The 14943-nt window shown below is 46.9% G+C and overlaps 8 protein-coding genes across 8 annotated transcripts; 6 read left to right on the forward strand and 2 right to left on the reverse strand.

Moving 5' to 3' along the window:
- Positions 1-85: 85 nt before the first annotated feature.
- BGW36DRAFT_367049 (uncharacterized protein) lies at positions 86-1376 on the forward strand. The gene is made up of 2 exons (XM_046214815.1): positions 86-475; positions 587-1376. The coding sequence occupies exons 1-2, from the start codon at positions 459-461 to the stop codon at positions 1011-1013; spliced, it is 444 nt and encodes a 147-aa protein (XP_046077811.1). The 5' UTR covers positions 86-458; the 3' UTR covers positions 1014-1376.
- A 138-nt stretch (positions 1377-1514) lies between these two features.
- BGW36DRAFT_421759 (uracil phosphoribosyltransferase-domain-containing protein) lies at positions 1515-3512 on the forward strand (the record flags this gene model as incomplete). The annotated part of the gene is made up of 1 exon (XM_046219611.1): positions 1515-3512. One exon carries the CDS (start codon positions 1515-1517, stop codon positions 3510-3512), a length of 1998 nt encoding a protein of 665 aa, XP_046077812.1.
- Positions 3513-4229: 717 nt separating this feature from the next.
- BGW36DRAFT_392878 (uncharacterized protein) lies at positions 4230-5259 on the forward strand (the record flags this gene model as incomplete). The annotated part of the gene is made up of 2 exons (XM_046217747.1): positions 4230-4974; positions 5057-5259. The coding sequence occupies 2 exons, from the start codon at positions 4230-4232 to the stop codon at positions 5257-5259; spliced, it is 948 nt and encodes a 315-aa protein (XP_046077813.1).
- Positions 5260-6214: 955 nt separating this feature from the next.
- Positions 6215-6603, forward strand: BGW36DRAFT_421761 (uncharacterized protein; the record flags this gene model as incomplete). Its single annotated transcript, XM_046219612.1, has 4 exons — positions 6215-6229; positions 6289-6329; positions 6387-6455; positions 6516-6603. The coding sequence occupies 4 exons, from the start codon at positions 6215-6217 to the stop codon at positions 6601-6603; spliced, it is 213 nt and encodes a 70-aa protein (XP_046077814.1).
- A 941-nt stretch (positions 6604-7544) lies between these two features.
- BGW36DRAFT_285796 (putative mitochondrial pyruvate dehydrogenase kinase) lies at positions 7545-9031 on the forward strand (the record flags this gene model as incomplete). Its single annotated transcript, XM_046210354.1, has 2 exons — positions 7545-7771; positions 7840-9031. The coding sequence occupies 2 exons, from the start codon at positions 7545-7547 to the stop codon at positions 9029-9031; spliced, it is 1419 nt and encodes a 472-aa protein (XP_046077815.1).
- Positions 9032-9356: 325 nt separating this feature from the next.
- Positions 9357-9873, reverse strand: BGW36DRAFT_456699 (uncharacterized protein; the record flags this gene model as incomplete). Its single annotated transcript, XM_046221936.1, has 2 exons — positions 9357-9530; positions 9635-9873. 2 exons carry the CDS (start codon positions 9871-9873, stop codon positions 9491-9493), a joined length of 279 nt encoding a protein of 92 aa, XP_046077816.1. The 3' UTR covers positions 9357-9490.
- Positions 9874-11027: 1154 nt separating this feature from the next.
- BGW36DRAFT_421764 (GDSL lipase/acylhydrolase family protein) lies at positions 11028-12217 on the reverse strand (the record flags this gene model as incomplete). The annotated part of the gene is made up of 3 exons (XM_046219613.1): positions 11028-11258; positions 11321-11950; positions 12023-12217. The coding sequence occupies 3 exons, from the start codon at positions 12215-12217 to the stop codon at positions 11028-11030; spliced, it is 1056 nt and encodes a 351-aa protein (XP_046077817.1).
- A 1014-nt stretch (positions 12218-13231) lies between these two features.
- On the forward strand, positions 13232-14904 carry BGW36DRAFT_367063 (uncharacterized protein). The gene has a single exon (XM_046214816.1). It carries the CDS (start codon positions 13405-13407, stop codon positions 14836-14838), a length of 1434 nt encoding a protein of 477 aa, XP_046077818.1. The 5' UTR covers positions 13232-13404; the 3' UTR covers positions 14839-14904.
- Positions 14905-14943: the final 39 nt, after the last annotated feature.

Raw genomic sequence — 14943 nt, forward strand, 5'->3', positions numbered from 1 at the left:
TGAGCTAATCCGCAATAGGCAAGAGTGCTCCTGCCTCATGCGGAGAGCTTAGAGCTTCCGCTGTTTCACCTTCCAAGCGTCGAAACAAAGCACCAGACATCGTTAATCCTTTTGTTAAAAATATCATCGTGCTGTATTGTGACCTTCTAAGATTTTATCCCTCTACTTGCATTGTGAGCTCGTTCGGACTGGAACCTTTTACAACAACTACTACTTCTGGTTGGTGTCTTGAAACCTATCAAAGCGACAGTTATTACGACGGCCATTTTCGCTTTCCGGCCAATAATCAGCACTTCATTCACCATTCCTCAGAATATATCGCCATCATCATTGCGTGTCGAAGCATGGCTGCATATTTGGTGTATCACGGGGTAGTGCAGATGAATATTGCGGATCGCAAGCGGAAGGCTCTGGTCAAACATTAATTTTTCAATTTTTATACCGCTTTCTAATCTACAATGAAAAATCCCTCAATGCAAGTTGCCACCCCATTATTTGATCCTCATTTCCACCTTCTAAAAGTCTCCTTACTGTCAATCATGAGGGGTGGGATAATCACACAGAAAATGCAACTGACAGGCGAAAGAGGCCTCAGAGCGTGGCATGAATGGCTCAGTCTTTCACGTCAAACGCCAGAGTCCTGGCATCAATACCGCCTCATGGAAGAACAGCAAGAGTGCCACGATGCCGATACCCTCTTGCTGAAGCTCAGTGAAACATCCGATGTGCTATTCTCCATCAGTAGAGCCCGGTACGATGGCTATGACATTGCAAACCTGCCATTCATTTTCAGCTATCAATATTTTCTACCATATTGTTATATGCTGGCAAAATTTAGTTCTCGTTGTATGTTTTACAAGACGGCTGCCACACTTTGTGATGCTCCTAATGCGGGAACGGTACGCGAGGTAGTCAATCCGGCCAAAGATGAAAAGCTCGATCAAGTAGCCGTTCGTCACCAAATCAATCCGACACGTTTCAAACACGTCTCTCGTCAGCTTCGTCGTGTGTAGCCCATCCTCCCATGAAACGAAAATACCCGCCGAGCCCCCTTCCAGTATATGCTAGATGAGGCTTCGCATTCCTTTTGACTGTTCAATATCAACTTCAATATCTGAACGGCAACTTTCATAGCCCACACTCTCAAACATAAAGCTACCTGTCCCTTCAAACGTTTTGCCAGGCAACATTTGGTGGTTTTGAGCGATCCGCATTGATCAAATCTGTTTGATTTCGGGTTCCAGCTTTGAACACCTTCATAACACCTAGATGAAACAAAACGCTTAGGAGTTGAGGAAGGAACAAAACGTTACTGACAGCTGGCGGTGAACACCTTTCAAAACACGTATATAAGAAGCCTTATGCTCATAGTCAGACTAGAAAAGTTTTCACACCACAACGCCTATCATCCAACTTTCTCTAGCTCTAGTCATATCTAAGAACTTTAACATCACTGTTTCTTTGCGTTTTATACTCAAAAAATAATGACTAGTCCTACTCCGGAATCTCTCAACATGAGTGCCGCCTCCACAACTGTCGTTGGCATCTACGGACTACCTGGATCCGGGAAGACAACACTGTTGAAAGACTTGAAAAGAAAGCTCGGAGAAGATTTCTTCACCTTCTACGAGGGATCCCAGGTTATCGAGCAAATTGTTCCCGGAGGTCTGCAAGCTTTCCAGCAATCGACTGACGAAGAAAAGGAGAAATGGCGAAAATCCACTATTGACCACATTCATTCTGAATGCGCTGGCAGCGCGAAGACAGGTGTTGTAACAGGACATTATATGTTATGGAGCAACCAAGGCAACCCCCCTCAGCCAGTGATCACACAGAATGACCTCCGTGTCTATTCCCATATACTGTACTTAGATGTACCTGCAGTCAAAGTTTTTCAACGTCGCTACGATGACACTATTAGGCATCGCGAAAGTTTGCCCGTCGACCATCTAGACAATTGGCAACAAACTGAAAAGACTGACTTGCGTAATCTCTGTCGTCAAAATGGAATCTTGTTCATGAAATTGCCTCAGGACATGACTCTGTCAAGGATATCTTCGCTAATGCAGGATTTTCGCTCACATAGTGAAGTTTATAACTTATTGCAAGTTGAAAGGAAAGTCGACGCAGTCATTAGCGCCCGATATGACCAACTCCAGACAGTGTTTGTATTCGATGCCGACCGCACTTTGACTTCTGAAGACACAAGTGAAATGTTTTGGGACCTGTTTCAAGGCGTGAGTCCTTTGAAGGTCTTGTTCAGCAGTCCTTTAGGTTATTCATATACCGCATTTCGGCAGGCGACTTTGCTATACGAAGAAGCAGCAACTGACGAAGAATTTGAATCGACATGCGAAGAAGTATCAGTGGCTACGCGTATACATCCGGAGTTTATCACTTTGTTTCGCCTGATTGCCCAACAACCTCGTGTGTGTGCAATAGTTGTCACTTGCGGGCTGCAGTCTGTTTGGGAGAGGGTTTTGAAAAAAACAGGGTTGTCGGACAGAGTGGAAGTGGTGGGAAGTGGTCGGATCAATAACGGCCTCGTTATTACACCTGAGGTGAAACGTGATGTGGTGGATCATCTACAAAGCAGGCATGGGATGTATGTGTGGGTGTTTGGAGATAATCCAATTGACCTACCAATGCTGCAAAAGGCAAACCGAGCAGTAGTCGTCGTCGGTAATGAAAGAACTAGAAGTACGACTATGGACGGAGAATTGGCACATGCAATCGAGCAGGGTGGGCTTCAAGCACAGCAGGCCCTTGTTCCTATGAGCGCTGTACCGCGTCTTGATACTGTTAGACTTCCTCTTCTCAACATCACAGGGGACTTCTTCATCGATTCGGCATTCGCGCGTTGTGTTCATCCTGTTCCTGAAGTTTTGGATGCAACAAAGCAAAAATCGACGAATCTTCTAATGACACCAACACGTGATGCAAGTGTTGCCGGTCCTCTGCTGAGAAAAACCCATCAACGCATCGGTGAGTATCTGGCGATACATTACCTACCTGATGTTATAGGCCTCGAGAAGTACCCGACTCAGCATGTTCAAGGGAGAACCGTGGATGGCTATAGACTGCTTGATGAAGCGCAGACATTGATCGTGGCAATGATGCGTGGCGGCGAACCCATGGCTTTAGGCGTGAATGAAATCTACCCGCTCGCCATGTTCCTGCATGCCAAATCGGCCAATGATATCAAAATAAGTCATATAGAGGGAATGGTGAACATTGTGCTCGTCGACTCGGTGATAAACACAGGAAAATCGATGATGGCCTTTGTCCGACACATCCGCAAACTACATGCCACCATTCGCATCGTGATCGTGGCTAATGTAGTTCACCAAAAATGTGTTTCAGTAGGGGGCCCGTATTTCAGAGAGTTGATGCGCTGTGCTGGTTATCCGAAAATTTACTTTGTTGTCCTGCGAATTTCCCAAAATCAATATGCTGGTCAGGGCTCTACGGATACCGGGAATCGTTTGTTCAACACGACAATGTTGGCGTAGTTTGGCCGCCACACCTACATAGATCTGCATTCGATTAGAAGAAATTAAAATTAATTTATATGGAAGATGTCTTTAAACACACATTCAAGCAATTCTAGACCTTTATTATATCCGAACAACTCCGCCCTGCATATAGTACTCTATATTAGTTGGCAGATCTAATGATAGGGCTTGGAATATCACGGGTCGAGACCGTGCGGAAATCTGACCAATCCCGGAATGGCAGGCACGTCTAAGTAAGGGGGCAAACAAAGCTCTGATGGGTATCAATTTCAGATATGAGAAGTACGTTCTTAATATTACTATGATTTTGAATTTCCATATACTCTCGGTAGATGAGCGTTTTTTTCCCGGACCATGACCCTCCCGTCTCGGCAGACTCGGATTCTTGCCGAATACTGAAATCAAAGAATAATGTCGAGCTACAGCGTGAAAAAGTGATAAAGTAATTCAGAATTCTTATCAGTATATGAAAAGATCAAATATAAGCCGCTCATATATCGGCGCTCTCAAAGGTTTCGATCTATACACACATCTATCATAGACGCAATTGACGGGCGGGGGCGGGGCTCGTAATAGCTGGTGATAGGGATTTGTAATATTATCTCTTATGTAACACGATCTATGGAGTTGCTTTAATAGAGCCACAAATACTGGATGGATCCTATTCCAGAACAGTACCTTCTTGAAACCTCCGCATTGCACACTATCAACACAATGACATCCGCATCTCCACGACGGCCACCTCCGGCCTACACTGCACCTAGCACATCCACTGTGCATGCATCATCACCAGTCTACCGAGAGGTTGCAGCCACGGCGGCTTTTCCAGATGCACGCAAGCTTGAGACATCGTTCACCATTCGGCCATGTTCCGGACAAGCGTGGGTTGTGCGTGCGGGGCAGGTTTGCAGATTGACCACCCCAAAAGGGCCGCAGGTGGGAGACTTGAACATCTGGAATGCAAACAACCCTCGGGAGCGCATGTGGGCAGCTCGAACGCGGCAGATTCATAGCTCGCATGTGTCTGTTGGGGACCGACTATGGTCTAACCTTCCTTATTTACGGCCACTGGTTACCATCATCGGGGACTCGCTGGGTGGTGGGCAGCTCGATCAAGTGCTGGATGTGGACGGCAAGAGGAAAGAAGGAAGTGAGTTCGGCACGACGAAATGGGGCGGCCGTGTACACGACTTGCTGGGCACGCGGTGTGATCCTTATGTCAATCTGCTGATGGGCGGCGAGAGCTTTGACTTTCACTGCCACTCGAATCTGACGCGAGCGGTTGTGCCGCATGGATTGACGGAACTGGACGTGCACGATGTTCTCAACGTCTTCCAGGTGACGGGCCTAGACGAGCAGGGAAAGTACTTCATGGAGGCGTCTCCAGCAAAGGCGGGCGAGTATTTCGAGTTCTTTGCAGAGGTTGATGTTCTCTGCGCATTGTCGGCATGCCCTGGCGGTATGTTTCTCATCCTCATCCCCTTCCTTCCGCAGTTGTAATATATTGCTCGTTGACTGACGAGTTCCAATATGTGATGCAGGCGATCTGTCGCAATGGGGCTGGGAGGACAAGGAAGGCGGCGACATGGCGGCCACGTGCCGTCCGCTGGGCGTCGAGGTTTACAGCGTTGCCGATGTCGGCATCCTGGATGGCTGGACGCAGCCTGAGGCTCCTCAGTACAAGGGCATGCACGGGCTACACATGCCCACGCGAGAAGAGAGCTCTGGGTATGTCGGGGTCTGAGGCCAAGGTTGCAGTGGGCGTGTCATATTAAAACAGTGCTGTAGTCGTGAAGCAACACAGTGTAATTGACGTTAATTGACATTGATTGGTGAGTCGTATGTCAACAATTTCAACACCAACACCCCTTATTCGAGATATAGAACCCTATGTAGAATGGCAGGCTCGGAGTTGTTCCGAAACCTAACCGGGTGACGTGACGCATCTGCCAACTAGCGACGCAATTCGAATGTAACATTATTATTTCCTATTACACCAGCGACACATGTCTATATCAATACGGAACAATTGATAACCCTCACAGTCTACACAGGGAGCCAAGGGAGCCACGTGATCACATGGCTGGTGCGGATTCACGTGGCGCCAAGCCAGCAGTGTCGTCATTGTGCGCCGGCCCCTCATCCATTGTCCATGTTAATCCTGCTAATGCAAGTATCGATTATCTGATGCAGCAGGAAATACACGTAAGATCAGTAATAAATACTCATTGATGCAGCTTCGAGAAAGGAAACGGCGAGTCGTTCCACTTCTAGTGCCCGCTGCATGTGGTGCCTGAACAAAGACACCGTCGTGCCCTCTATACAGCACATGTTGGGAGGGACGTACATGTAACCGACCCAGAAGGCTTGCCAAATCGATAAGGTTACAGTAGCGTACAACAAAGGAGCGTAGCAGCGCCTTCTTTATCGCGAGGCCTGTCGCGAGACCCCGCCGCGCCGGGGGGGGGTACAAGCCGTATAAAGCCCGCCGTGGTTGCCTTGTTGGCTCCCGTCCACCTCCTGACCATCCATCACTATTCATCACCCTCGCTTCGAATCACGCAAGCCTCTCTCGCTCCGTCTGCCTTTGCTCTCCTCACCTCCACAGCCTCGTACTACATCACTCAACAACACTACACCTGTCTATCCACCTATTTACCAGTCGAACCCAAGCAACACACGTCATCATCAGCCTCATCATGACACTTTTCAACGTGAGTCTGCCTTTTCGTCGTGTGGATTGTTGTGTGGACTGTTGTGCTGATTCATCTAGGTGACCCTCAAGGACTCTGCTCCTCAGGAGCAGCTCGAAAAGTACGTTTCTTATGACTACAAGTATGCTAAGGGAAAAACAGCCGCTGATGATAACAGAGCCAAGGAGGAAGCCCGCAAGAACGGAGGTACTATCAAGCACGAATACAAGATTATCAAAGGATTCACGTAAGTTCACGTATCCCATATCTTGTGGCAGGTAGAGGCTAATATCACCGGTGTTTCCAGTGTCGAGTACCCTGATGACCAGGTTAACGTCCTTGAGACTAACGAACACATACACGTCGAGCAGGATGGCATGGTGTCCACCCAGTGAACATCGAAATAATGACCTCTTGAGCGAAAGCTTTGAGGGGAGAAGAGATACTGTGGCGGCTTACATGGTGGCTGGCTGGCATGGGGGCATTACGGTGTCTGGTGATATGGGCTTATAGTATGAGCCTCAGCGTGTTGGCTGTGCCTCGCAAGGCTGTCTGTTTTGCTAATTGTAATGAGAACAAAACCCGCACTCATGATGATTACGATGATCCGTCTTTTACTATACCAAAGATTCTACGAATGTGAATCGAGTTCATCCTATTTACTCACTTTTTCCCTGTTTTCCCTCTCTTTTTTCTTTTTCCTTGACCACTGAAGAGGGAACTAACGTGGGGTCAAGGCGCACCAGCTTGGATCTTAAGCCTCGCGCGCAATCAGATTAGCAATAAGTATTATGTATTATGGCCACTGCGATAAGCCGGCTAGCCAGTGAAACCCCTTATCGCCTCGAATTGAGGATTCGTCTTTGTTCCTGACGTGTGTGATGTTCGCCAGTCCTATATAATTGCGAGGAACAAGGGACAAACGGCTAATTCGGCATGTAAACAGGCGGCCTTCTTCGTAACCACATGCATTATTAATAGTGTAAGTATAGTAAACCGTGTACATCTCTCCAGCGTCAAACCGAGTCGACCTGCCACAAAATGGATGCCTGAGGATCAGCTTGCTTGGCTCGAAATGGAAGGGATCACATGACCAGGTTTCCACCAATAGCAAGACAGTATTCCTGCCCGGTTAGCAGTGGGCAGACGTCACCGCCTCGGCTCGGCTTGCCGCGGTCAAGCATCTCCAGTTATTATTGCGCTTCTTTTTGTAAAGGCATCGCTACTCCCCGCACTCAATTCTTTGGTGTTTTCCTTATTCTGGCAGTTTATCCAACCATATGCATACGGCCCCTGCTCTAGGAGGCTTTCCTGAAAGCAATATGAACATTTAACCATGACATCTACACTCCGACGCCTCCCTCAGGCGCTATCCTCACCGAGATGCGGGACGTCTCGTGCTTCCACTGTCCCTCGTTTTCATCGTACCTATTCTACTCCTGCAACTCCAACCTCTGCACAGCCATGGAGCAATCCTCCTTCATGGACCAATGTCGCTGAGGATGAGATTGCCAAGCTGGCAGCCATGCGACGGCAGCCATTGACTCTAGGGGATCTCCTCAAGTAAGCTGTTCAATGCCTTCAGGCGTCGAGGGTGTCGAAAACTAACTCATGTCTACCAACTCGTCCAGACATGGCCAACCGCCTCTATCCAAGCAAGCACTTTTAGATTCCGCGAATTTTACTCTATCCCTTCTACCAGCTCGGCTAGCATACCGAATACAATGCCTGCGGAATCTTCCGTTTATCGTAGTATCGAACCCCCATGTCTCACGAATTTACAATAATTACCTGCACTCACTATCAACCCTTTTACCATACCAACAACGCCGAATTACCACCCTCGCGGAGGAGAAGCAGTTTGCAGAAGTCATGGCAGATCTCGTCCAGACGCATACCAATACCATCCCCATCTTAGCAAGAGGTTTCCTCGAATGCAGAAAATACATCAACCCCGGCGACGTTACAAACTTTCTCGACTCACACCTGCGAGCGCGTATTGGAACAAGACTGATTGCTGAACAACATCTGTCCCTGCATTTCGCCTCGCAGCCAATCAGTGACGAGAACCCCAACCCACCCATGTCTCAGCGTGATCAGTGCCCACCAAATTATATCGGCGTTATTGATACAGCACTGCGCCCGGCGCGTATTATTCGATCGTGCGAACATTTCGTGGGCGAGATATGCGAGCTGAAGTACGGCGTGCGTCCCAGCCTCGTGATTGGCGGCGAACCAGACGCAGCCTTTGCCTACATACCTGTACACGTAGAGTACATCATCACGGAGCTGTTGAAGAATGCCTTTAGAGCCGTTGTAGAGTCCGGCAATGAACGCGAGCCTATCGAAGTAACAATTGCCGCAGCTCCTGATGTTCCTGGGAACCACATGTACCCAGTACCCAATCTCCCTCATCACGCACGCGATGGGGACGTCAACGTCGACATCACCGAAGAAGTCCCTGTCGCCAATGAAAATATACGCCTCACCAGCGCGTCGTCGCAGAGTATCACAATTCGAATCCGCGACCGTGGCGGCGGTATTCCACCTGAAGTCCTGCCTCATATATGGTCATATAGCTTCACCACATTCTCCGAAAACGACCTCCCTGTTGGCGAGAACGGGAATATTGATGCATTGAACACGATATCTGGCAGTGGAGGCAACAACACTAGCTCGATTGCAGGACTTGGGTATGGTTTGCCGTTGAGTCGCGCGTATGCAGAATATTTTGGAGGCAGTATTGCTGTTCAGAGTCTGTGGGGATGGGGGACTGATGTATATCTGACTTTAAAGGGTGTTGGACGTATTAGCGAGGACTGATTGGCAGCTATAGTGACTACTCAATATTTTAGCACAACAATATATATTAGTAGATTATATTCATTACTTACAATTATTGAATTAGATTTCGAAAGAAACCGAAATCTGCTATGGTTAAGACACCGTACAACAATTCCTTAATTAGCCCTAACATTTTCTAAGCAGTAGAAACAGCCCTCTCTACATTAATCGATGTGTATGATTGAAATAAATTAACGAAAAGAGATAACTTGAAGAATAATCCCACTAGTTTGATATTTAATTCATTGTAAACATGCAGCTTATAACTAGATTTATGGAGTTAGTATTGGAGTTTGACAACAATAAGGAAGAGAAGTGTATATGTTGATAGTAAGTTTTGTAGGGTACAATCTAAAATAAATAGACATCTTTTAAATAAAAGTAAATTATAAAAGAGCTTCACCACCATCCACCAGTCATAGTAATTAAAGCCCTGTTTTATGGTAACACCGTCATACTAGCGACTGGATGATTGGGCCTATAGAGTCATAATTAGCCCCAATATCCAACTTTCAAAAATTTAGATATTACCTCATCTCCTTTCCTCCTCTTGATTCGTCAATTTTCATTGCTTAGATGCACGCTCCCTGCTCGAAGTTGTACTCAGCGGGCTCCCAACCACTACGAGGCGGGATGAAGCAATTCAAGGTCGGGCAGCATTCACCCTGTGTTGGGCCACAAGCGCTTCCCTTGGGGCTGCATAGCTGGTTATCAACCTCTTGCTGGAGGTCATTGGTATCGCGTGTGTCGATGGCAGCGCCAAGGGTGAGGGTGGTGAAGAGGAGAGTGGTGAGGGTAGTGAGGGCGGTGAGGAACTGCATTTTGGATATTTATTCGACAAGTATGGACTCTAGAACAGTTAGAATGGGATATATAAAGTATGATTTGTTACTAACTTCTTGAGTATTTGGTTAAACGTAAATTTGGCTTGATATTGATCGCGTGATTTATAGATGATTGATATCGAGCTTGAGAAAGGGACACTCGACCCTTCTTTATACCTTCTCCCTTGATCTAATTTTCTTCTTCGCCATTGCCATGGATAATTGGATTTAGAATTGATATCACGATCACCTGTCGATCGGACTGGTGATATTACCTTCAAGTAAGGGGTTGGTGATGTTATATCAGTGGCTATCATGGCTTCCAAATCGGGTTTGTGATGTGATGAGACTGATGTACATGCACATGCACAACGCAAGTATTATATTTGTATAAGAATTTTGGTCAGTGTTTGGGCGATGATATTCGACTGTTCGTATGAGATCCAGAATTGAGGAACTAAATTGGTTTTTCCCTTGCCGTTGCCGTTACATATGGCCTGTACAGGTGGCACGGAGCTGATAATGATAGTGATCACGTATGTGCAGGCTAAATTGATTTAATAAAGTACAATATAGCATGGGATTGCTACATGCGCATGTAGTTAGTGCTATTGACTCCTCATAAATGCACCTAACACGACCAGCCATTCAAAACCGAACCCTCGATAAAAATAAAATACGTTCAAGCAAAAGAAGAAAAGAGACCGTGCCACTACTCGAATCTCCAACGAAAATTTTGACTAATGCACAATGGTTGGTTTGGTCCAAAATTCGGATCTCGGCCGAAGCAAGGAGGTGTAAATATTACCGCATTGGGTAGGTCCTTTTTTCACTTCGATCTTAGACTATTCTTGACGCAGTCCCTTGTCATCTTGGCAGGGGTAAACTGTATTAATCGTGGCCAGGGAATATGACGTGAGAACGGTTTCGAGTGGAGTGGTTATTTTGTTTACATGTATTGGACATATCATACATTGAGGTGCTCCAGTGCTATTGCTTTTCAATTGGTCCGCATGAATATTTCAAATTGTTATACTTTGAATAAAGCCCCTGAGTAGAACTTATTGGGTTTAACTGTATAATCTTATATCAATCGGTATTCACTCTGTATAGACTCAACTTTTAACATTACGTCGGAGCCACCCTAACAATCAACTCCAATAAGTGGCGTACATGCTCTGTCCTTTGAGCACCTCGATAAACCGCTTCGCAATAATTGAATCAGTCTTAGTCGACGGGTGTAGTGAATTAAACCACATAAAAGAATCCTGATTTGGTAAGCGTGTGCAATTAAGGCCAGTAGGATCACACTGATCGATATATCCGGTGACATTTGCTGGAGATGCAAGGTATGCATCTGGGTGGTAGTAGATATCTTCAAGCTATGGTGTTGTTAGTGACTCCAAGTGTTAACTAATTTGAGAAAGCCGGAAGAGAGACCTACGATGCTATATATATCCATCACGGCAAAGTGAGCACCTGGGTAGCGCTTCTGAATTAATACCTCATACGGCGTCTTGTATTTGTACACGTCATTGACCGTGGTTACAGTCTCCCACATCCTGTATGAAGTTTCGGTGCCATTGGTCGTGGTATTAGGGTACTGAATAGCATATACCCCGCCATTCTCAGGAGTGGCATACAGTGGGGCGAGGTGTAGAGGAGCAGCGTTCTGGACGACAAAATAGCGAGCACCATTGTCATAGATACTGTCCAGAGCAGAGAAGACACACTCAACGTAGTCCGGAATCGTCTTTCCGGTTACCTGAGAGTCTGTCAAGAAGGCATCGACACCCAGATCATTAGTGCCAATCCAAATAGAGTACACAGTTTCAGAAGGCGGAATATCTAGAAACGGTCGACCATTGCTGGTGTAGGCTTTGCTGTCAGCAGTGTACGCAGGAACTTCGTATTCAACGACGGATGGGAAATCCCCGTTGATAGAACTGAACCAGCGCGGAGTGATTTTGTTGGAGCACACGGCACCGCTGACGGCATAGTCGTACAGGTTGACTTTGGTGTAGTCTGCAACGTATCTAGCCCAAGTGTATCCACCAGAGGCGGTATTGTTGTTCTATCGGGTATTCAGCACTGTCCCTAAAAAAATGTTTGTGAGGGAGGAATCTAAGAAGGAATTCAAACCTACAGCCGGGTCAACCCATCCAGCAGGCGGCGCGGAACCGTTGTGGGTAATAAAGTAGTTCAACCGACTTTCGTCAGTATAGCTGTCCCCAAAGGTAACAAGACTCTTGAAATTCCGCGACTTCCAATTTACTGCAGCATTGCCGGCAACGAGTTGGCTAAATATTGTTGAAAATGCGAGGCTTGTTGAAAGACGCATTATCATTGGTTATAGATATTACTGTATATATTGTTGGGTTTATCGAGGAACGGATTTCCATTCATGATACCGTGGGGGTTGGGATACAGCACCATATTTAAGGCACCCAAAACGTCGTAACAGGACGGTGTAACGCTCTCATCTAGTATGTATCTTATCCATGTTAGCCAGATTCAACGAGGAGGAGGAGGCTAGAGACTGCCGGCGGAAATTCACACGGAAATTCACACGTTTAGTCTCCTTTCGTGCGAGCGGTGGAAGAATACATCGATTTTTCGGCAGGCCGAGAAAGGAACGATCTGCGTGTAAGCCGTGCTGAAGATAGTTAAGCAGTCAGTTTACATGACAGGCTAGTGAGTAGTTAGGAGCTAAGGAAGTCCAGCGAGTGCTGGGATTGGTTAGTGATTTGTAGTGTCTAAGGGCTAATTGTCTAGTATGTGGTTGACTTGTAAATGCGGTTTGCCTCTGCTCGCGCGGCATGGATAAATGCTCCGACAGTCCCCGCATTATGGAACAGTTTGCCTGGACGCTGATGTCACTGGTGCAGAGGAAGAGGGGTAGTAGACGAATAGAATTCCATTAACCCGCACCAGCATGTAGGACACACACATGCAAGCAGCGTTCCGGATAGAATAACTGGAGACAAGCAGCAATAATGCGGAGAAATAAGAGTGCGGAGTACAGGTCAATTGGGGCTAAATGGACATTCTTAGTCGAGATGGTGCCAGCATGAGCCAGCTAAATGCATGGTCAGTTACAGTCAACCACAGTCAACCACGGTCCAACTGACAAGAACCAGCCGCAAACATGTGGCCATAGCAAGTCACCGAGAAGGAACGCGAAGTCATCTGGCGCGGCGTATGATTGTCAACATCACGTGACTTCCATCACCTGACCTCCCAGGGCTGACAGCGGACAGCCTGACAGGGCCAGGCGCAGCGCTAGGCCGTTTCAGGAAAAGAGGATTTTCGACAGCCGGGATGGGCTCTTAGTTGCGTCTTTTAAGACGTTCACGGTTTGCGCTGTTTTATTCTTATTCAAAATTTTCAAATACAAGCAGACTCTGTTCCGTTCCCCTTTCGACGGGATGTGGCTAGGTAGATATCGTCAACAACAAGCGGTACAGTGCGTCGTTTGACACGGTGCAGGACCCTGCAGTGGCTGCTGCTGCCTGGTGATCTGGCATCATGGAACACAAGGCGGACATTGAAAACGTTCAACAGGTTGTCGAGACATCTGCAAGTCAAACGTCAATTGTCAGTAGTGGATCATTTTCAAAAGAGCCGGAACCGCACTTTGCAACCATCACCCTTGAGAGGAAGAGTAGTGCTTTATCGGGCTGGTGGTTTAAAAACCGCCGCTCAACACAGACATGCAGATACACACTGCTTCAGGACCGGCCTCAACTACTCAACAACGTCAAAATCGGTATCGGGTTTCTCGAATTCGCCAATGCCTTGGATTTTGCAGCGAACGTTTGGAACGAGTCACCCTTGCCTAGGTTTGTTGTTGCACTTATGGCCGCCGGCGGATCGCTTACGCTTCTGATTTGCATTTTTGCTTGGCTCGATCTCAGGCTTAGCTGGAAGAACACACGCATTCTACGAGACGAAAGGAAATACCTGCACAAGCTCCGTGCTCTCAACGATAACGAAGAACATGTTACGCGTGATATTGACCGACTACTCGGGATCAACTTCCGAGAATTGACATCTGAAGTCGTTGATAGAGTGCTTATGGATGTGTTTCTCGGATTCGGCGGTATACTCGTGGGAGTCGGGACTTTGATTGCTATTCCTGGTGCTGGTGATGACCGAATATACCTCGCGTCGAACCTTTTATCCGGATACATTGGAAATGCCTTCCCACTGATATGGGGTGTCCTTAATTTCAGTACCTCACTGTACATATGGCTGCGGTTTCATCGACAAGCGAAGTTTGCCAAAAAGTTTGGCAATTCAGAGCCTTTCCAGAAGGATGTAATCTTACGATGTCGTCAATTCCAAAGACATTCGTCGGTGACTGCAGTGAATTCGTTGATTGCCGGCGTAGCTGGGATGATTACTTTCAAATACTGGTGGGCATATGTGATTCTGATTCCTTGCATCATTACTTCTTTGGTCACCAACCTTTATTACCGGGCGAAGATTGGATATGACCGAAACCTAACCACGAATTCTCCGGACCTTGCCGCACCACCAACTCTGAGCCTGGAGCTCACAGGTGTGCAGGCATTTTGTTTGAGTTTACGAAAGCATACTTTGCCCACAGAGATCGTTGGGCTAGGGAATACCGAAAAAGGTGACCCCGCTGTCTTGTTGACGATCCTTCAGTCTAATCGTCTACTTCCGATCTTTTGCGGGTGGTTATTCAATCACGCCGAGGATATTGGCCGGCATATATTTGATTCGACGGATCATTCAAACCGAGTTGTGATCACAGGGCAAAGGTTTGCCAATGGACAAGTTGACTGGGGCCGACTTTATAACCTTTTCACAACATTTCTCATGGAGGCTGGACCTAGACATTTTGAATGTCGACGAAGATACTTGTTAGAGTTGATGGCGTATGATTTTGAGCATTATATAGCCCCGAGGCATAGAGCGCAGCAGACGCTGTGACGTAGAGACGGAGCTACCTATAGATCAGATGTACTTATAATAATCATTTATTTGCATGTTTCCAGGTGATTTGATTGTTCGTAGTATCTCAGTTATTTCAGCCTG

The sequence above is a fragment of the Talaromyces proteolyticus genome (genome assembly GCF_021365285.1).
Source record: "Talaromyces proteolyticus strain PMI_201 chromosome Unknown BGW36scaffold_1, whole genome shotgun sequence".
NCBI lineage: Eukaryota > Fungi > Ascomycota > Eurotiomycetes > Eurotiales > Trichocomaceae > Talaromyces > Talaromyces proteolyticus.